Genomic DNA, 23,018 nt, shown 5'->3' with positions numbered 1-23,018 from the left:
AAATCACGCTCAGAACGAAGTAAGCACGCAAAAAATTAAAATAAAAAAGATAACAGGACAAGCGTAAAAGAATATTACAAATAACCAAGTGAGGAATGGGAGCAAACAACGACATTTAATTTTGAAACACGCTACGGAAAAGATGCTCTATAATGCAGCTTTAAATTTGTATTTTGCAGTTATGCTTTTATGTTACCCTTGGTAGATAGACTGGTCAGCTGTATTGCGCACTTTTTGGCGGCTGGTAAACGCTAACTTCATGTTTTTCTTCTACTTCATAATAATCTTGAATGCATGCTTCTGCTTTCATATACTTGACGTATTGAAAACTTTTGGGTTTTGGGCTCTCTGGTCTAGAGGTAGCGTCAGTCGTCTCGCAACGTTCTCCATTCATGGGCTATATATACCTCTGTATCGTCCCCATCAATATTGCTCTTTCTATGTTTCCCCGTCTCCCGGTGCAAAGGAGACGTCAAAAATAGTAGATTTAGAATTTGATGGTCTCATTTTGATGGGACGTGGTTCACCCATGGGAACAGCTCTTCTCGAGCTGATATGATGCTAGGATTAGCCACTAGCAATAAAAAAAAAAGCTCAAGAAAATTCAAATCTGAAATGGCGTGACCCTAAAAGCATGATTTATTGTGTAGAAAGGGATGTATTTCTTCGTACGAAGCAGCCACTGGTGTTGGAAAGGCAGTACTTCTACTTCTGGGCACTTGCGGTAGAATACACTTAATGTCTGTCGCAGTTCAATGGCATTTAAACGGCCCTGCCTTTTTAGATTGTTTTAATTGTTTCAGGTCTTTCTTTACCCCAAGACCTGCTGAGCAATGATGGCCGCGCAAAGCCTGGCTCCTTGTCCCAGGATGAATTGCTCGTGAGAGCCGTCGACCACTTTCACTTCCGTTTTCCCTTGAACGAACTGAAAAATTGTGCAAAGAAGGGCAAAAATAATGTCATTATCTCTGTATGTCATCTATAAAACTGGCGGCACACCCTATTTTTTCCAAGCGCTTTCCATGATATGGTGAAAGATGACGCCTAAATTGGCATATCCTCAGCCCAATGCTGAGGCATTGACAATAAATAGCAAAAAAAAAAAAAAAAAAAACGAACAGAATTTTAAGGTTTAAGTAATGTGACTAGAATCAGGTATCTCATTTCAACGTACAGGCATCTCTCCCCCTTGCCTTGCCGAATATAAGAGGGAGACGTGTGTGAATGCTGCTACAAGCCATATGACCAGTATGACAACCAGCTCCGAAACTACTGCGAAATTCGAACTCTTTATCAAACTTCATTGATTTTTGTGCGCTCCCAGAACAAACTGGTACTGACGCAGCTACCACATCGCAAACCAAATTTTAAAGCGCATCAGAGGAGCAGGAAACCTTTAACGGTATGTCCAGAAAGTATTCATCTCAATGTGTAGTTTCATCGCGAAATAGAGCGAGAACACCCGCTTAGCAAGAACAAAGAAAGAAATGACTGCGAAATGAGCCAACGTGGAGATCAAGTAGAAACAAAGGAGGCTATGGCAGAAACACATCACCTGAAATGTTTTTTTTTTTTTTTTAGAGATGAGCACCACTCAATGCCGTAGTAAAAGTTCTTTTTAACCTGATACCGTTAAAAGCATCGTTTTCAAGAAAATCTGGCTTCAGAATAGTCGGCGTCGGCACTGTGAGCGAAAAATTGAGGATGTTTAACCCGAATTTCTGCTTATAACGAGCAATAGTACTCGCCGCGATGTTTCCGTGTAGCCTTCGAGATATTCGTTGGACAGACTATTGTCTCGGAAGCCAGCGTACTTGCCCAGACGAGACCGAGAGAGCGCGACTTCGCTAGGGCCCCGAGTCTCTGGATAAAAGCTTTCACACTAAAATCACTGGTATGGCACTGGTAGGTGGTAGTTGGCACGTGATCGGCCTGATCTGTCAGGAGCTGCAAACTTGGATATCCCCTTTGAGAAGGGAGGGTTAGATAGGAAAAAAAGTCCATCGATACCCCTGAATCCCGAGTAGGTCATGAAGGCACATTCGTACGGCTTGGTTAAGACGGGGCTTTACATCGATGTCGGGCGATCTTTGATCACATAACTTCGGCTCAATGGCAATCAGTGTGTGTATGAAGTAACAAACATAATTAAAATATTAGCGCGATTAAAGGAAGGGCAAATCGCATGTACGCGTAAGACGATCCGCAAGGCAAGGAAAACTGCAGAATCGAGTCGTTAAAGCTGTCATGTCGGACCATTGATTGAAACCGGATATTAAGTGTCTCCCTCTCCACAAACATCTTGCACTCAAATCACCCCCGACACACATTTTAAAGCGTAAGAAATCTATACTCTTAAACAGCGACATTGCATTAAACCTTGAGCCACGCGGGACTGCTGCCCACGCCACTGCCCGCTTCTAAGTCTTCTTCGTCATAGCACTACCCTAGATCACCAAGCGATTGTCTGGACCGTGGACAGAGAGGCTCTCCGCTGTGTTTCCCCGTGGTAATTGCTCAGACTCGCCATGAATGAGGTGCATGCCGGTATGTCCGAGTGCGTCAACGCTTCAGCGCATGCACCCGGCTGAGTCTGATCGTCCAGACGATGTAGCTCACCGTGAAGCAACACCGGAGAGAAAGCGGGATTGCCTCGATGCAGCAACGGACGAAGAACGAGGAGCTTGCATAGGGACGAAAAGCCAGTATGACCATGTAGCAATGCTTAGGAGAGCTTTCGCTCGCACAACAAACTTTAACCGGGATAAACGTCTGCGGTTTTTTTTTTTTTTATACCAGTATGCAAATGAAAGATCTGATGTGCTCTCACTTCTGAGACGCCGTAGTCTGGCGGTAGCTGTCTCGACATTTCTCGTGGTTGAGATGCTTTGACCAGCACCACATTGCCGCAGAATTTAGCGTCTGGCTGGTAGTTTGAGCTGATGACGACGAGGTCACGGAAACCTCGCATCGCCGTGGCCACGTCATGGCGGCCCATCCTCACGTCTGGAATGGCCCGGAGAAGGATTTCAGTGGCTACTTCCTGCATGGCATCCCACGTAGCGCACTGGCTCAGCTGATCACGAACCTGAAAGCAGTGACGCAAAGAAACACAGAGAACGAGACTTGATTGAGAGGAAGCTGCAGGGTGGAGAGAACAATAATTATATGGCCTGCTGCTTTGCACTGGCTAGGAGGAAGAGGAAAAAAGCCAGTTATGATGCATGGCAATGTGGAAACATGAGAGAATTAGAGTTTAGATAAGCAGCGGTATGTCATATCAGTTTCAAATACGAAGTTATCTACGATTTCACCTACAGTTTCAAAATAAAATTAAACGTTCGTTGATACGAGTGCGCATGGATTCGCTAGCTCGCAAGTGAAAACTCCGTCAGTATTGTCGCATGTACTAAACATGCCGCATTAAAGGGCGGCAAACTCTTTAAGCGACAGTTTTTCGGATATTCAAATTTTATTTTATGGAATGTTTCAGAGCGCCCATTGGACGTATATATTGTTCACGTGCTCATATACCGAGTATATAACAGCTTGTTTGTCTTCAGCGTATACCATGAAGCAGTTTGAGGCAAACGTATGCTACTGTCCAAAATATTAAGGAAACGGCCGTTTGAGCTTAATGAAACAGTCGAAATTAACTATCGAGGTGTGTTATTTGCACTACCGGGAGAAGAGCGCATGATCAAGTAGGGAGAAGACATCTCAAAAAAAAAAAAAAAAAATGATTGCGTTTGTTCAGATCCATTGCTCACCCCGTCCGAAAAATTAAAATACAACTAAAATGTTAGCATATTTCAAAAATATCGCTTCCATTGCTCACCCCGTCGGAAAATGAAAATACATCTGAAGAATGTGCGCGTTTCGTATCGTTATGTCGACGCGGTAAGGCCAGGAAGTCATAGTTACAAATCTTATCCTTCGTTTTTATTAATTTTTCTCCTGGTGGTTAATGAGGATAAACTAAAGCTGACCGACAGCTGTAACGAATAGCTGCACGCGGAGAACTGTAGGCGGTTATTATTGAGAGAAAGGGCTCCCTCTTTTGCACGTCCACCTCAAAAAAGTATCACCATACGTTTCATATCAGCTTGGTGTTTAAACACTGCAGCACTTGCGTGTAGCTATGATGGCATGATATTAAACCCAAATTTTAAGCGATTCGCGAGCATGAATGCACCGACAACGCGGCTTATTGACTCAACAAAATACTTGGCTCAGAAACCACATGGGTCGTAAAATCAAAACGTTTTACAAATCGGCCAAGCGAACTGAAACGCTGCTTTTTACACATTTGCTCCTTGGAAGGAACAACATATTTGCTTTGTCAAAGAGTTTATTGATTTGCAAATCTCGGAATCGCAAAAATATTCGTTTTCTGTTCACATCTCCACGCTCCAAACTAATGCGGTCGCCCGCGCCTCAATGAGCGACCACCGGCTCGCTGCTTCAAAAACAGGCCGCGCAGCGCCGCCACCATCGCTGAAACGACCGAATAAGCAGAAGCAGAAATGTGCTTGCTGGGTGTGTGTAGCGATCTCGTGTCATATATATGTTACTGTGCAACTGTGTATTCTTGTGTGAGATGTATATGCTTCCCTAGCTGTGCTCCTTCATTTCTATCAAGCATGTAAATATCAGTCTCCACATGCCTAGTAAATATTCAAATCGTCAGTCTTCCTTTTGTTCCAAATGATATGTCTAATTAGACCCATTGTATGCAATGGGTGTGGCCCATTGGATCCCATTGGTATGTCATGTCCCAAATGGTGTCTAATTGGACCCATTGTATGCAATGGGTGTGGCCCATTGGATCCCATTGGTATGCCATATGGGACTCATTGCATGCAGTTGGCGTGACCCATTGGATCCAAGTGTGTGCAGTTGGTCTCACCCATTAGCTGCAATTGATTAAGTGTCCGAAAACACAACTGGTTCCAATAGGAAAACCAAATGGTTCCAATCGGAAATTTCCAATTGGTTCCAATGATCTTTTTTGACTGGGATATACGAGTTTTGATTGTAGGTTTTGTCTTGTACTGACCATTGGGTTTTTCTTGCAATACATTTGCTTAATACTTTTGTAGTTATTAGGTTTATATTCATATCGCTTTTGCTTCCATTTGGGCCGTGTAAAGTATTTGTGTAAGTAAACTCGAATGTAGAATGGAACAGCGCTCGGAATGATCCCCTATCATGGCTTAATCTTCGTGAACGCGGCCCTGATTGATAATTGTTTTCCTTGATGCCTTAATGGGCGTTAACCTTATCAATATGTGGCGAGTGAGACGAAGAATTACATCTTCCTCGCCGGTTATTGGGTAAAATCAAATATTCTTTGACGCGAGTCAACCGCAGCCCGCTTGCCTGTCGCTGAACTCATTTTCCGGCGACAGCCATATGTAGTAAGACATTTTTGGGCAGGCGGTTCTAGAAGCCAAAATCGTTCCCACTAGGAATTGACGATCAGCTCTCTCTCGCCATACCATTTGATTTGCTGGATGTCCTGACTGTCCCGGACAGGCGATGGCTCCATGTTCTAACCCGGACAAGGACATATTTTTCTTTACGAAGCTTTTTGGAAAGTCTTACAGCGTTTCATTCTAACCCAATGACTATGCCTCGGTGAACATGAATGAGGAATTTGTCAAAGAATGACTGTCTGTCTTAGGCATGAGCCTTGTATTATTATAACTTACTAACCAATACGACAGCCAACAAGGTGATAGCGACTCTTATGGTAACGAGCTGCTAAAATTTAACTGTGCTAATTTACCGCAGGAAAGGGTACAGAATGGCAGCACTGATAAATTAGTAAATAGGGAAACGACGTCTGAACTTAAAACGGTGAAGATTAACACAGTTTATTGGTTTATTTTGGAGGTGTGGAGATGCTAAATGTGCATAGTGTAGCTATTGCCGTATTATGAGAGACAAAACACTAGATCGCTACAAATGAAATATTAATTATTACTACAAAGAGTAATGAGGATAGGGATTCATTGTCTTGTTCCGTAAGTTAATTGGTTAGAAATATGCTTAAAATGCAGATGAAGCTTAAAGTAGCACAGAACAAGTATAAATATCATAATTTGTTGTGATGGTAAGAAATTAATATATCCACTTAGGGCTACGAAATTACCTAAATTTGGTCTCTGTCAGTCTTTTGTGAGCATCTAAGCTCACCTGGCTGAGTAGTCATTGTTTAGGCAAGCAGTTCTAGCCTTCGAGGGACAGAAAGCGAGCATGTCCCAGCGAGCTTACCTTGAGAATGTCGATGTTAGCATACTGCATGAGGAAGGCGTAAACAGCAGACGCATCGACCTGGCCTCCTCCGAAACGCGAGTCGTGGTGTGACCAGAGTGCAGCAATATAGCGAGGTGCACCGTCGAGAAGTGTAAGACTCTTCACGGACTCCCCACAGGCCTGAAGTTGAACTGCCAACTCGAACGCCACAGCGGCTCCGAATGAGTATCCCGCCAAGTGGTAGGGACCCGAAGGCTGCACTTCCCTCAGTTTCTGTGTAACATAGCAAATGAAGTCAATGTCAATCCTGTCATGTCCCTTCAAATATTTTGTATGCAAACGCATTTAGTGGCCCGTATCTCGTCGTTCTTGCTCTGTCCGCCATTGTCATGCAATAAAACAGTTTTCTTGCGGGCCGCGTCAATAAAGACTATTGAATATCAGAGAACGCCAATGAAGACCCGCTTGAGCAGACGGTTCCCAAACGTGTTCCTATACATTTGGTGAGTTAATTTTCCATTCCCTTCACTCAGTGTGGCAAATTCTCTATACTGCAGGAATATCTTGCACTCCATATGGCGATTTGAGTGAAACTGGCGCTCTAATATTGGCGGTGGCACCTTGAATTAGCTAATGGAGTCAAGAAGTCTCCACAAGAATGTAGTTGAGTTGCGATGCCACACCTACACTTTATCATATCACGTGGGAATGCGAACGCAACAAAGCATTCCACCAACACGAAAACCCGAGTGCGGAGCAATGGGAGAGTCGGCTCACCAGCGGCGAGCTCGCGACCCAAAGGGCCTTAGTGCAGCACGCGACTGATGCAGCACGACTCAGTGGAGCCTTGGAATAGGGGCCCACCCTTGCTGACGAGAAGTCTCAAGTCGCCAGCGCCAGAGAAGACGACGGAGACTTCACAACCGCGAAACCCTTAAAATATTCAATAAAGTTTTCACTCACTCACTCACTCTTTCAGAGACGTCGCGCGCCGAAGGCGATAAAGAAGTGAAGACGACAAAGAGGACGAAGCTCGAGCTGTCGCTGTGAACGCTGGCCGTCGTAGCTGCTACGTAAGATAAATATATTGCTGTGCGAACCATCTAAACCATATCGTCACGTCTCTCATAACCTGAGTAGCTTTGGGACGTTAAGCCTCATAAACCAAATTGAACTGAATGTATAGCGGACAATAAAGGTTGTGACATGTGCGACCGCTGACACACACACACACACACACACACACACACACACACACACACACACACACACACACACACACACACACACACACACACACACACACACACACACACACACACACACACACACACACACACACACACACACACACACACACACACACACACACACACACACACACACACACACACACACACACACACACACACACACACACACACACACACACACACACACACACACACACACACACACACACACACACACACACACACACACACACACACACACAATACTGGGTGAGTCACGAATATGAACTCAGCTATGTATTTTATACTGCTTTCAGGTAAGACTGCGTTACATTTACCTAACAATGAAAACTTAAGCGTTTGCTATAACAGGCTACGGCACAGTGCAGAAGCAGTTCAGTGTAGATACCGCGCTTTAGAGCTCTGAAAACCCGATAAGCGATTTAGCTGCTATTTAAAACAGAAAATTGTTTTTGGAGGCATTTAGTGTAGCGGAGACGTACTGTAGATTAATTGTATACCACGTTACCAGATACCTTCCCTTCCACGCACACGTAGTGCTACACTTTGGGCACCCCTGCCACTGTGCTTTCGCAGCGGGCGTCCAGTAACGCGGTGGGCGCACCCAACTCAACTACGTCTCCGCTACTCAAAAGGCGTCTGTTCTGCAGCACAATATCAGGCACTGCGACAGAGTTTTCGACTACTACTTGGAGGCAAAACCAACGCCACCGTATATGCAAGTTTGTAAGAGACCCTTCATCATAACGGCGGTAATGCCGGGAAGACGAGGTTTCTTGTCTGGCTTGGCTAATATTAGGCCGAAAACGTGGATTCTGCCATGGAATACGTAGCTGCACCAAGATGCCCAATATCAAGCGGGGAAAAGTGCATTAAGCGCTTAATATTTCAACAATTTTAACGCTAACGAAAGATCAGTGTTAGGCTAGCCCGGAAACTTGCAGTGCATCTCTTCGAGGCTTACCTCGTGAAGCATCGCAGTGTTGAGGCTGAAGCAACGTATTTTTCAAAGCATTAATTAAGTGAAAGTTGAAACCTCATCTTCCCGACATTCCAACGCCTCCTCACAAAGGGTGAAATTCATCGCTACTAGCTTTCCGCATATTGAGAAACTCTATACGATGCAGTGTGGCATGTCTCTTTGTAATGTGTCCTCCGCAAAATGTTCTGTACAAGTTCTTCGTAGGCGCGTATATTGCAGCCTGACTGTTGACGTGCGTAAATCCAAGGCGTCAGCGTTGGGAATGACACGGTTTAATAGGTACAAATAAACACATGCAGCCGAGTATTCGTCAACAAGATAACGCCAAGGCGTTAAGCAAAAAGGTATTCTGGCGTACTTTATTTACTTACAGAGCGAAGACGCCGCAGCGCAATTTGCGTCATATTTTTTGCTGCAAAATAATGAGCCAAACTGCGATACTTAACTCGAATAGACTATAATGAAACTGCCTTAAAATAGATGATTACATTCTCAACAGCTCCAACCACCTTCAATGCAAAACTCATGCCCACTTGCATGACATTTGGATAGACCACTGATGAATTAGTCGGATTTGTTAAATAGCGCCAAGGCGAAAACACCATCCCAAACAAGTTTCACACACGTGCTTTGAGCTAATGTACGCACCTGCAGGTAAATGGTCGCCATCTCTTGAATGGAGCGAACTGGCACGTCGGCTGTTCTCTGAAGCCCAACGGTGCGAACGGGGAGGTGCGAAGCGAGCTCCACGAGAGCGCTCACGTTGCCCTGTATGGAGTGCACCATGAAGAGAGGCGCGGATCCGTCGAGGCCGTTCATCTCGACCAGGACGCGATCAGGGATCAACCCCTCTTCAAGCTTAAGTCGCGGCATCTGCCACTTGTGCTTAAAACCTGCAAGGAGAAACAGGAAGTCATTGCTGACCTATTGTTGATCGACAGTAGTACAGCTCGGTGTTACAATGGCGAACAGGGCGTGATAAGAAAGGGCGGCTGAAAGTTCTGTCGTTTATAAAAAGACGGGCGCCCCCTAGTTGTTATCTTAGTGGTTCTGGTATAGAGGCGACAACTTAAAAGACATAGACCAACGGATGGACGCGCCGAATTGTCTGCGAGACCTTGGATCCTTCTCAGTAGATTAAGAGCACACATCCTTGCTGTGTCAGGCTCTTCACACCCTATTATACTCGGATGGCTGCTTTCTTCATCCAAAGATGTTCACACGAGCAGCGATAAACTGGTATATGGGGTATGCAAAACATGCATGCGGGTACGAATAAAAATTGCACAGGTTCAACCCTACTTAAACCTTGTTATAACAAGTGGGAGCACTTGCCACGATGGCTCAGTGGTTAAATAAGTCGACTGCTGAAGTGGGTACCCGTGTTCGAACCTGACCGGTTCGAATACGCTCCATTCCAATGGCTTTATTTTTAGAACACGAGGTGAGGCCTCGTGAAGAAAATATCCATAATCCAACTCAGCGGCTTAAGAAGAAGAAAAAGTGCGGGCCTCGTGAAGAGCTGAAGATCATTCGCCGACACCCGGCGAACTAAGGAGTTGCAGCTGGGTTTACGGATGGAAACCAAGCTGCTATACTGGCTTCCTGATCCTTAGTTTTAAGGCTATGATCAGAGACATTTATACTCAGTCTGGCGTTAACATGACAAACCATTTTTCACGCAACGTGTCATGTAAATTACTGAGCCAGTATAGCATCGCGATCCTTCAGCCAAGTCTTAAATATGTTGTTTATTTTGATAGTTTTAAAGATATTTATTACTTTATTTTCAAAACATACCTCAAATGACAAGAGATATGCGGTATTTTATTAGGTGGATCGTTAATAATCTGACTACTTTTTAGGCGGCTACCTTAAACTGTCTGGGGTTGCTGAGGAGAAGGCTTTCGGCGGAAAGCAAGTGATACCAGTCAACAGCATACCTTCACTGACCTTCATGGAGATTGAAACTGATAATTTATGATGATGTTTCAATTGCTCTGCATTATATGCTTGAGAAATCACGCATCGGTAAGGAGTTTTATTTTTCAAGCTGCCAAGGCGATTCCTTTGTTTTTTTCTTGGCATATACCCTTGACATCGAGTTGCCGACACGCTGTTCCATGACGTCACTCACATAGTCAACCAATCCGTGCTCTGTAATTTCTCCTGCCAACTACCCGCAGCCAGAGCCATCTTTCCTGCTGTTCGTGTTTACTGCGCTGTTGTCCATCAGGTATTTTTACCAACTTCCCCTATTTTCTTCAGTAATCGCCGTTTGTGCCAACAGGATTCGTTGAGAGCATTACGCAAAAGAGAAAGGTCCCAGCTTACCGTTTCTTAGTCGTGATATCGCTCCATCTCCAGCTTCAAGCAATTTGTCTTCAGCACCGTCTCCAATTTCTCGTAATCGGTTGAGAGTAAGCTTGCGTATTTCGGTCATGGACATAGTTACATCGTAGTATCTCTCCAGCGTTTGCTGAACTTCGACCCCGACCAGAGAATCCATGCCGAGGTTACCGAGGGTCATGTTTGGATCCAAGGTGTCTGGATCTTTCACGCCTGCAGGGTGTCGGTCATAAAGGAAATATTAAACGGGCTTTTACCAAATCCACGAAGAGACAAGAAAAGCAGCATTGCATCCATAACTATTTTTGCCGCCACACGATGAGCCACTTGTGCCAGTTATGAAAAAACGTACTTCCAGTACCTACTGTCCAGCTCATATTACCACGTGGTTCTCAAGCTCGCCAAAAGGCAGTCCTCTTTTAGTAGATTTTGCGATATGCTTGTAATTTTTCCCTTCGGACAAAAAACTCCGTTGCCGTCATCCAACAACAGGTGAATTCCAGTAATACAGGCATGGCTTTTAAACGCCAGAGTTGCCGAAGTGCACATTGCTTTATCGAAAATAATGTAGAAAATTATCTGGCTTCACATTATCTTTTCGCGCCGTATTTCATAAACATCTCCTTCTGGTTATATAAATAAATTCTTGTGGTGTCATCAGGATGTTCCGTAACATTGCGCAGTCCATTATTGGTGTGGGAGCTAGTTAAGTGAAAGTGAAAGTTTATTAGCTTGAACACATTTAAAAAGTGCATAAATATACAGAAGAGGGTCCCATAGTCAGAAGACTGCACCGGAGTTCTGCGGCGACAACAGAAAACGTCTGCGTACTGCTAAAACACCTGTAATTAAATGTGTCGTAATTCTAAATCAACCCATTTTTGATCTGAGCCGGGCATATCCTCATTCAGTAATGTCAATTTACACCGCATTGGATGTGCCAAGGATCGTATACACTAGAAATAATTAAAAAAAGTAACTAGCAAATGCAGTTCATATCAAGCATAACACTAACTGAAGGCATTTCGAGAAAAAACTAAATATGAGGACAGTGCCGACTTCGAGGAAACCCAGAAACCCAGCCCGAAGTCGCTTACCAAATATATGTGCGATAGTCTGGACGATGTCACGTGTATGCGTTTCGAGTTCGTCCGTCTTTGAAGATTCTTCAATTTTTACGTAGCTGGAGACTATGGGCTTGTCTTGGCTCAGGAATCGGTCGAGCACACTCAGACAACTGCCAATTCGTTGCGGAGCGTAGCCAGCGACCGCCACGTCGGCGCCTTTCGACTCGCGCAGCACGCCTACGTCGCCGATGACGCCCCATTGAATGGCCAGTCCTGGAAGAAGCATAAGGGACAATTTCAAATCTGTTTTCTAAGTCTCAAGACACCATGCTGAATTGAGCAGCTTATTGAAGCGAAAAATACGAATAACATTCATAGTAACGTTTTTTTAACAAACTGTAATAAATTCTTTCGATATTAAAATCGGTTTCGTTGCCTTGTTAACAAGAAAATTTGTTACATAAAAACATGCTCAATGAAGTGCACTGTCACGGTTTGCTTTATAAAGATTAACGACGGAATGAGGGATGTCTTAGTAGAGGGCTCCGAAAATTTTGACCACCGGTGGTTCTCTAACGTGCACTGATATCACACAGTACACGGGCGCCAAACGTTTCGTTTCCATCGAAACGCGGATTCAAGCACCGCGGCGAGGCGAGCACCCAGTGAATCCTGTTGAGACCCGAACTGCAGCTACCACGAGGAGCTGCATGAAACACACGCAGGCACCTGGATGCATAACAGGAAGCTCTCTTTGTCCTTGATGGATTTTAAGAATTTCTACGTCTTATTCACGAAAGTTGAACAGCTATTTGTGTATCTGCTTTAGAATAGTGCGCAGATATGACATACCAGAAGGAAGAGAGGAAGTACATGTTCTGCAATACTAGCCGTTGCCTGCTCCCTCGAATAGTGCCCTGCATCGAAGCATGTTAAATGTATACTATAACTCTCCTATTTCAAAGCGTTCACTTCCGAAAAACATCGAAAGGCACAATGTTTTGCAGAAGTCTAAAACAACGCTATAATCTGCCTCTGGGCCACTATTCGTCCCTCTCGTTCCGAGTCTTCTTGTATACCATCGCGCCAAGCAAAACTCAAAGAGAGAGCAACAGGAGCATAAAAATTAAAAATCTGACTCAAAGGCCAGCAGTCATAGGCGAACGGATATCACAATCTCCTGGGTTTGAACGCTTTCGGTCATACTTGTTAGGTAGCCTGGTAAGCGATGAAAGTTATCCGATGTGGCCTGGAAATTAGTCAAAGGGGCCAGGAAGTTACCCGATGGAAGTTACCCGCGTTACCTCACCGGGCAGCCTGTTCGCAACTCGGCGCTCACAGATGCGCTCCATCACAGAGTTGGCGTAGCCGTATCCGATCTGTCCAACGTTGCCATGGCCCGAGGCGAGTGACGAGAAGACTACGAAATAGTCCAGCTCCGGACAAAACTTGCGAGACAGTTCGTCTAAGTGGCGTGTTCCGTTCACCTTTATCCTGCATACAGTCTCGAATAACTCCGCAGTCTGGTTTTCAAGCAGAGCGTCACGAAGAACCTGAAAAGAGAAAGAGTACTGGTATTAGCAAACTTATATTCATGTAACTCCATTTTTCTTCGCGTAGAATTGCATGCGCATTTTGTTTTCGTCTGCGACGCCTGAGCCAACAGGATTTGTCATGACAAAAGGACTCACCTTAATAAAGCCGGATAATTTAAAACCAGGAGCTAAACTGCTGACCCCCCAAGCTATGCACAACAGCCTTACGGCAAACTGTAACAAGAAGTGACGCAATTGCTCAAAGTATCAGTCGCAAGCTTCACTTTTGTGTTGTTTATATCGTCCAGCGCTGTTTACGCTGAAGAGATGAATAAAACTACAGAGTATTTTCTGAAAGTCAGTAATGTTTCACAGTAACAGTGGCCATCACTGAGTCTTGGATCGCTGTTTGTGATGAATAGATGCGTCTTGTTTACAGCTCTTGGTACAATCTTAATTCACCGAAATGTTCAATGCGATAATATTAGGAGCCTCATAAAAAAAAACCGGAACAGAACCGGAACAGAAAAAACAGAACCGGAAATGACGTCACCAGAATGGAACTGACAATCATGTTTCGATGTGCCATTTCTGCTTCGGTGTTGCCACCTGCTGACACCATCAGGGAAACTTCTTACGACCAGACAACTGCGGTTTAGGCTGCTTAATTAAGAAACTCAGCAAAGAGCAACGATCTGACAAACTATTACTTTATAAAACACCTGCATTGTTTAACGACACCTACATTTCGAATGCTTACAAGGTTACCTATTGCGATGCACCGAAATGTCTTCACAATAAAGGCAGTTCCTGTTATCATTTTAATTTTACACGAACCGCATTTATAGCCGGAAGCTTTAACCTTCCCTTACCTATTCTAACACAGCGTAGAAACTTTAGGCCTACACCTTTTCTATATTAGTTATCTTCATCAGTGACTGCACACATGTCTCATCTGTCACGTGTCGACCTTCACAACAAGAATGACAATCTTTGCCACGAGAACATCCTTTTTATAGTATTTTATTCCTCCCACACCAAAAGAGTAGAACCAACTTTCCGCAAGCGTGTCTTGCATACCTAACCATGAAGCCTATCGTCAGTCTCATGAGGCTGATTTTGTGTGAAGCCACGAGCCATCATTTTTTCGCCATTTTCCTTTTTCTTCGTTTGTTTAATGCTGTTATCGTCCACTTTCATGGATCATTTTCCGCATTTTTTGTCGCTTAATTCACGTATGTCATTGATTTTTGGTATAAAATAGCGAATTCTTTTACTTGTGTCTTATCAAACACCATGTAATTCTGTAAGTAATTCTTTTCATTTGTTTCATTTTCTCTCTGCCCACTCCCATCAGTAATGGCTCGATGTCTGAGGATACGAAAAATAGATGAAGCGCACAGATCTCTGGTCATGTGCACAAAGGCCTATGATGTCCTCAAAAAACGACCATGATGAAATAATAACACAAACATCAGTCTGACCGCATCAAATGTTTCGAATGACATTTTATTTCGAACGCATGATATAATCAGGTGTTTCTGAGAATTCGTTTTCCATCGCACAGCAGAGGACTCAATTTCACCCTAAAATGGGACACGAGTCTCCTGACACACCTCTAAATACGTCGAACGAAGTCAATTTGTAGCATAGTGGAAACTAAATTGAAATTGCAGCCTTGCGTGCCCTGATTTCGATGACACGACAGTTTTCCAACATAAGTTTTAAGGCTTAAAACGGCCATAGGACTTTTTCACGTGGAAGGACAAAACATTGCGCAATTATTTTAAACACTTAGTGCAGAAAATTACGACATGCCGCTTGCTTACCTTTTCTATGCAGCGTCACACAAAGTTTATTGTACACATATTTCTAGTGCCATCTTTTTTAAATCGTCATTATTGGCCTGATAGCGATCAATACCACGTTTCTTTAAAAAAAAAATGTGCAACCGGCGCTGTTGACATTAACATTGTTTGCGCTGGCGTTGTGAACGAACAAGAACGAGCCTGCCCAGTCGCAAATAACTACAGAATCGTGTCATGAATATGACAAAATATTCCGTAGCTCTGGCGTGTTCTACAAAAATTTTATCGTAAACGTCAGAACTTCCTGTACTTGTGTAGTACCTGCCAGTAGTGCTATTTTTTGTAGTATCTTTATGTAGTCTGTAGTTTTGTAGTACTTTTCTCTTGTAACTACAGAAAATTTGACAGTACTACAGAAATTCCTGTCGTCACAATAAGTTAACAGTTAAAAATTGCACGATTCTGTCGTGACAACAGAAAATTTTCTGTCGTTTTTCCTAGTGGGTGCACCTGGCATGTGGTAGATGCAAAGTCAAGTGGCCAGGCAAGGAGTAGTGGGCAGGTTTTGTGACATTTCAAGATTTCATGACATGGCCGAGTTCGCAAGAGACTCGGGTTGCTCCTTTGGTATGGGATGATGAGGTGGGAATGGAACCTCCTGGGTATCAACCAGTCGCGCTACTTATAGGCCGCGCCGGCACGCTCGACCGCCTTGGCAAAACGGAGCTTTGGACCTATGTCGAATATTCTTTCCCATATGACTGTCTACTAATGAGTCGTGTGCGATAACACATTGCCACACCGATGGATGGATGGATGGATGGAATATAGGAGCTTTCCCTTTGAAACGGGGTGGTAGCAGTAGCTACCATGCTCATTTTTCTTCCTATATCTTAATTATTGATTTAGAATGGTTACCTAAACCATCATTCTATTTCTTAAATTTTTGTTTCTACACTACTAACATTATGCCACTTCTCTGCTTTTAAGCCACCAATCTTCCAGTCGTTTTTTTCTAGTTTCCACCGCCGGTTTAAACTGTCCTCTGTCCCTCTTCTGGCGCCCCCAAGTGGTCGAACCATGCCTTGGCACGTGGACGAGCGTCGTCTTCATCTCTCTCACGAGCTTCACCTCATTAAAATACCAGCTGGGTTGTTCTGCTGCTTGCCACGTTTGTCGGTGATATTTGGTGGAGGTGGTGGGTGAAATCCCATGTACGTTGACCACGAACACATCAGTGACGCTGCTCGCCGACGCGTGGATGCCACTCCAACACATAACGTACAAATTGAGGGATCAGTGATTAATTTAGTAAAAAAAGTGCATATAGGCGAGCAAGGACCCTCAAGGAAAGCCCAAAACGATAATCATTATCACTTGCGCGTCTTATCCTTAAATGCGAGCTTAAGCGGCCCCCCGATTTTAGCGACATCCCTGTGAAGAAGATCTATTACGGTCAGGGGCGGGTCACCCTGACTTCCGGTCACGCTTCAACAATTCCTTGTTTCATACTCTTTGACAAGCGTTACGGTGCAGTCGCAAGACATTTACATGCATGAACAAAAATGACTACGGGCCCTAGGCCTTAAAGTTGATAAGATGGCTAAGATTTCATCCTCTACATTAGTTGCGCTAGCTGCACAAATGAATCAAATGCTGTTCGATACTATTTGGCAGCATATAGATTTTTGAGCTTTTTGCCGCGCTAAATAATTTTCGGCATTGGTTTCTAAAATCGATGCATTAGGACATATTTGTATTTACCCCTATTTTCTTGATCACTTATAAATCGTCCTTTTAAAACTCGAAAGTGAAATATTGCTTATGCTTACCAAGGACAGGTTGAAGATCCCTCCTATAGGGCCGATGGCCGAGGCTTCCGTAATGACATCCCGGGCGCCCTCTTCTGTTGATGCGTCGGCTGTACTCAAAATGACCTCGACACCAGCGTGCTGCCACCGACGGAGGCAGAGCTTCTGGTATCCCGTTCGCACTCCGGAGCGAGAGGTGAGTAGCAGTTTGCGGCAGCCGCGGCTCACCATCCATTGGGCGAGCTCCAGGCCGAAGCCACCCAGCCCTCCAACAATAACGTAAGACTTGTGCTCATAAAGCCATGTGCACGCCACTGCCTCGATTCGCAAAGGTGTTGCCGGGGCCACTTGGTGAGGACGCTCTTCCGGACGAACCTGCAAGAAGTGATGACTGTCGTATCATTGGTTTACGGCAATCTGAACACGTCCGCTGCAATAATGTTAGAGTGGCCAGTAAGGTTAGAGTGGCCAGTAAAACACCGCCGGGTTCAATTTTTTTCGGGTCGAATCTGTTACGTTCAGTTCAGTCGTTCAGTCGTGTCCGACTCTTCGTGATCCTATGGACCATATCACGCCACGTTTTCCGGTCTCTCACTATCTTCCTAACATCACATAACTTCATCTGCAGCGCCTCGAGGATGCTATCTAACCATCGCGTTCGCTGCCCCTTCTTCGGTGACCTTCAACCTTTCCCAACATCAAATCTTTCTCCAGCGACTCCTCTCTTCTCATCAGATGACCAAAGTAGCTGAGCTTTAACTTCAGAATTTGACCCTCCAATGAGCAGTCAGGGTTTATGGTCGACAATATCGACTGATTTGATCATCTGGCAGTCCAAGGAACTCTCACAAGTCTCCGCCAGCACCACAATTCAAACGCGTCAATTCTTCGGACGTCAGCCTTCTTCACAGTCCAACCCTCGCATCCACACATCACAACTGGAAAGACCATAGCACGAGTTATACGGATCCTGGTTGGCAGTTAGTGGGAATGTATTTAGACTCGAAGCACTAAAAGCCACCCGTTCCTATCTTCGCCCTTCGCTCCTGAATGAGAGGTCAATAAGAAGGCCTTGACTAAGGGCCCTTACGACACAACAATTTCACTTGCACGACATTTCTTCCGCAGCTTTCATTGCATAATGAAGCCCCACTTACTTCCAGAACAACTTTTCCAATGTGGTTTCCGGAGGACATGAAGCGGAACGCCTCTTCCGCCTTGTCGCGTGTGAACCGGATGGTGTCCAGTGGCCGCACCACGCCTGAGGCAATGCCCTGCTGGACGAGTTGTTTCAGTCGCCGCTGGTCTTCCGCTGCAAACACACCTTCCCCAAGCAGTGTGTTCAGCTGAATTCCACAGAACGTCGCCTTCTTGAGGAAAATAGACATGCCGAGCGCAGAGTCGTTCACCAAGTCGATCTTTCCGATTTCCAGGAAGCGACCGTTGGTAGCTAGGCAGCGCAAGCTAGCCTGTAGCTTTTCTTCGGACAAAGAGTTGAGAACAAGGTCCACACCTGGTGAAAGAAAGTAGAGGGATGGGAATACTTAGCGAACCACAAATGAAATATTACAGTAAACAATATAAGCGCAATGTTGTTTTAACGCGGTCAAAAATTCGGAAAGGTGTCAACCTTTACACTCATTTGTCACCCAAGACGACATAATCGTTTTTGCGTCGTGTATATAAAACCATATAAACCCTCGTTTTCAGCTTTCTCATGAATGTTAGTCTGTGACAACGAAGATTTTTATATTACATTCGTTGCCATGGAATAAAATATTAGGATGTTATCTAGCTTCGAAAATTGACTATGCCGGCAATTCGGGATAGCGATGACCATTGAAATTCGGCATTGTACTATAGGCACATAAACACCACAGCTTTCGATGTATTCTTATGCCACGGCCTTGCTCTTTTTCTATTGTAGCTCAAGAAAACTGTTTCAAGTAGGTTACCTCAAGGCGCATAAACAGAAGTTGGTAAAAGTCACATTAATGCACTTCAGTACCGACACCTTACATAGCAAGATGACACTGAAGTATTAGGCAACCGCTTTTTGGCACACGGAGAAAAATAATTTTCACAAAGTAACAGACAAATAAGAAATTTAAAGGCTGATTGCATCTGTGAGGTAAGATCCTCCTTAGAATACCAATGAGATGTTTGCTTTCTCCACCATGTTCTTACAATTTGGTTCCCAGTATACTCACCTTTGCCTTTAGTCTCTCGAAGCACATGTTCCTCAAAGGACGTGTCACGCGAGCTGGCGATGTGCCTGTCTTCTAACTTCGAAAAGCGGCGCTTGAGAAATTCTTGCTTTTTTTTGGAACCTGAGAAAGACGACGAATGAACGCTATAGGCCTTATCTACTGAGAGCCTTCTGCTCTGTGGTAAGGAAAATAACATTGGCTTTGCCATCGCCAAGCGAGGAAAGACGGTAACCTAACAAATGCACCGTTAGAATTTTTGAGACTCTAGCCAAAGGAATTTATTTGTAATTCTTTATACGTAAAAAAGACGCATTGCGCTATGCCAAAGTAAAAGTATAAACTTGAAAAAAAAAAGTTCTAATTTTTTCTACGAATATCTTTCATGCTGGCAGGCTGACCGGAAACAAATAAAAGCAAAACACTTCGACAACAAGGCATCAAACGACAGCTGCAGTACTCATTAAGTGTTGCGAAGCTGCTTTCCTTGCGTTCTTCTATTTGTTGTGTCTACAAATTGTTTTTTATATGTGCGACTAATCTACTATAATATTCTTCACAATGATGACCACCATTTCATGAAGAGTTGCTACACTACTAATGTCTTTATATTTTAATTCATAATGTCAAACCCTGACATAACAATACCATATAACCAAACCAAACCAATCACAATATAATTCAGCTTATTATGCAATACAGATGGACGTTTGCTTGCCATCAAAATCATGTGGCGACCTATTCACAATATCTATAATACATTTATTAGAATAACCTCGGCGCGGTTGGTGAACCATTTCTGACAATTCAGTGCACAGTTCCAAAATTCAGGTAGTCCAGTAACGCTTGTTTCTCGGCTAGTTGGCTGATGTTTTCAAGGTAGCATCATTTTTAGCGCCTGTGTTCTCCCCTTATGCGTTTTCCACCTTGAAAAAAGTTCGAAAATTGCGCTCCGGAGCTGAGCGTACCTATGTATCGGTGCACTAGCACCGGGGACATCTAGCACCGGTGCACGTCGCGCTATCTTCGAAGAATAGTAAATAAATCTGAATAATCGCTGGAGTTGGCTCTTTTCCAAGATGGTCAGCAATATTTTTTATAAGGTTGCGGTAAAGGCTCAGCTCTGCGAAAAAAACCGTGTCGGTGTTGTCGGCGTCGACTTTGTGGACACGATATCGTGGGCATGACTGTGACAGGTTGTGCTTGTCATGGTCGTGGACAACGTGAATGGGTATGTGTGGGATAATTATTAGTAGTAAAGGGCATGAACGCAAACGAAGTTCCACAAGGAGACTTGGCAAAAGGGAGCCAAGAACGCAATGATGGGCTAAGACGTACCAAATAGCCTATCTGTCAACTAAAATCTAATAGCTCAACTCCCAGCATTTGCACTAGGACATCTAACTGAATTCAAGTATTTAAATGGTGACACTACTACGGGCAGTATTTATCCTCTCATTACCAAAGACACGATTTCTCGCCGCTGAGGCACAATTTATTATTTCGAAAGCAATACTGCTAGCGCTTCGAGCCTTTGGCGTGTCGTGGCGCCTCCATACATGACCTTTCACGTGACCGTGTGACGTCACACCAGACTGAGAGATGGGGCCCCAGCTCGCGCCATCGGATGGTGGCGGTGAGTCCTTACAGGAGCCGCAGCGGTGACGTCACGCCATTTTCACGTGATCGTGTGACGTCACGCCAGACCGCGAGACGGGGCTCCAGCTCGTGCCATTGGATGGTGGCGGCGAGTCCATACACGGCGCTGTGTCGCAGCCGAGAGAGGGCGCTCGCTGTTTGTGACGTCATGCTAGGAGGATATATGGGGCTGTGGCTCGGTTCCTCGCAGTAGTCGGGGCGCAGCCGCCGAACAAGGCGCAGCCAAGGGCATTACTTTCGCAATCTTCCAGGCTTAACCAAGCTAAGCCCTCAGCCAACTTTTTATTACGTTGTACTGTGAAGACCAAAAACAGGTACAGACGAGCGTAAGCAGCCACGCCAGCAAGTCAACGTCACATGTCGTGCATTTAGGCAGCCTTTCATGATTGCAGCAGTTAAGTTGTGCCAGCGTGAATGCTCAGGTTTAAATTAAATCGAATGTTTTTCGTAATCTATGAATGCCGTGCGTATGCGCCGGTTAATTCGATGTACTGCCCGGGACCTTAACAATCACTCAGGAAAGAAAGCTAAAAAAAAACGACAAAGGACGAGGTGAGGACAGGACACGCACTTGTCCAGTCCTCACCTCGTCCTTTGTGCTTTTTTTGTGCTTAGATTTTTGTGTGACGATGAACCAACACGCCCAAACATTTTCCCTTCTGGACCTTAACAATGTCATGAATGGGATCCAATTTTAACACCGTTAATTCGGCCTATGACAGTGGGCTCAGAGACTTCCATGTACAACGTACATGCCAGGGAGAGCTAACTCAAACTGGCTACATGCATTAGCAGACAGCAGCCTTGAGTGAACACTTTTCCTAAGATGAGCGTCAGCAGTCGTCACTGGATACTCACCAACGGTGGTGAACCCGACGCACCCCATGGACAGCGCGATGGCGATGGCAGCCTGACCGACACCTCCGCTTCCGGAGTGGACCAGAAGCGATTCTCCAGGCCTCATGTTGCCTCGCATGAGAAGCGAGAGGTAGGCAGTAGAGTAAGCCGCCGGGACTGTGGACGCTTCTTCGAGGCTCCATGCATCGGGAACCTCCCATAGGAAGTCCGGATCAGCCGCTACGGCGGTGGCCATGCCTTGCGCGGGAACCAATCCCATCACCCGGCGTCCTTGGGGATCTCGACCCGAGAATTCCACGCCGAGAAGGTGTTCAGGGGCAGCCGTTTCACCTTCGGATCACAGACACGGAGCATTATCTTTCGTACTTTTGCTATTTTGTCGCTCCGTTCAAAGAGCTGATTAGAGACGAGCTAGGGCTACCAGGCACATGATGTGTGGCTTTATTTACAGTACACTCTTCTCCTCAGCCTACGTACCTCATAATTTCTTCTATGCACTCGCTTCAACTTTTCTTGTTGCTCATGTGAATGCAGGTTCCGTGAACAAATACCAAGTCAAATTTTATGCTACTAAATGCCTTGCAATAGTTATTCCTCAAAATCTTTTGTAGGTGAATATATATATCGTCTCGTTCATCGATACGTAGGATGTCGCGATTGTGCTAAGAACATCACTGCGTGGCCTGTGAGCATCTTGTTAAGACTGTTCGCCGGTATAAGAACTTTTCCTATCAATTTCGAAGGTCTAATTTGTGATCATGTATTAACTCAGCACATGAAATCAACGTACGGCATGACGGAATTAGGCTGTGAAGAAGTAATCGGGAAGGTCTGTATTGATACCGGTGGCAAATGAAACTGAAGTCCCCCCATACGCTCACCGCTTGAAAGGCGAAAGGGGGAAAGAGAGAAAGAAAACAATGGCCCGAATTTCAGTTTATACATTCCTACTAAGTCTGGCCTGTTATAATGCCTCTCATTTTTCGAAGCCCTGAAAGGAAATATCTCGATGACAATTAAACGTGCTATACTTCATTTTAGGAAAATACAGAACTGCCGCCAGAATTGTTGTTATCTACAAATAAATTTTTATTGCTTACTCAAATGAATAAAACAAAGCTGAGCGCAATCTTCGCATGAAATGCATGTGCCTGTATGTACCCTAGAGCTTGGCAGGCATCGCACATAGGGCGAGTAAAATTTTGTTTAAACTGTGAATGTATCACTC

General features: G+C 44.7%; 1 protein-coding gene across 1 annotated transcript in view; it reads right to left on the bottom strand.

Moving 5' to 3' along the window:
• Window positions 1–626: 626 nt before the first annotated feature.
• The window catches only part of LOC146189581 (fatty acid synthase-like), a 64,508-nt gene continuing 42,116 nt past the window's right edge, over window positions 627–23,018 (bottom strand). The window contains exons 19-29 of the mRNA XM_084605302.1: window positions 21,791–22,120; window positions 19,277–19,396; window positions 18,224–18,579; window positions 17,088–17,441; window positions 13,222–13,465; window positions 11,943–12,185; window positions 10,831–11,058; window positions 9,145–9,389; window positions 6,280–6,534; window positions 2,831–3,088; window positions 627–925 (exon numbers count right to left, since the gene is read on the bottom strand). Of these exons, the coding sequence (XP_084461428.1) occupies window positions 812–925; window positions 2,831–3,088; window positions 6,280–6,534; window positions 9,145–9,389; window positions 10,831–11,058; window positions 11,943–12,185; window positions 13,222–13,465; window positions 17,088–17,441; window positions 18,224–18,579; window positions 19,277–19,396; window positions 21,791–22,120 (2,747 nt within the window). The 3' untranslated portion in view covers window positions 627–811. The remainder of the gene's footprint in view (window positions 926–2,830; window positions 3,089–6,279; window positions 6,535–9,144; window positions 9,390–10,830; window positions 11,059–11,942; window positions 12,186–13,221; window positions 13,466–17,087; window positions 17,442–18,223; window positions 18,580–19,276; window positions 19,397–21,790; window positions 22,121–23,018) is intronic.

The sequence above is a fragment of the Amblyomma maculatum genome, chromosome 5 (genome assembly GCF_055883805.1).
Source record: "Amblyomma maculatum isolate TAMU_Amacu chromosome 5, ASM5588380v1, whole genome shotgun sequence".
Taxonomy (NCBI): domain Eukaryota; kingdom Metazoa; phylum Arthropoda; class Arachnida; order Ixodida; family Ixodidae; genus Amblyomma; species Amblyomma maculatum.
Note: the sequence above shows the minus strand (reverse complement) of the source record. Positions and strands in the feature narration are given on the sequence as shown.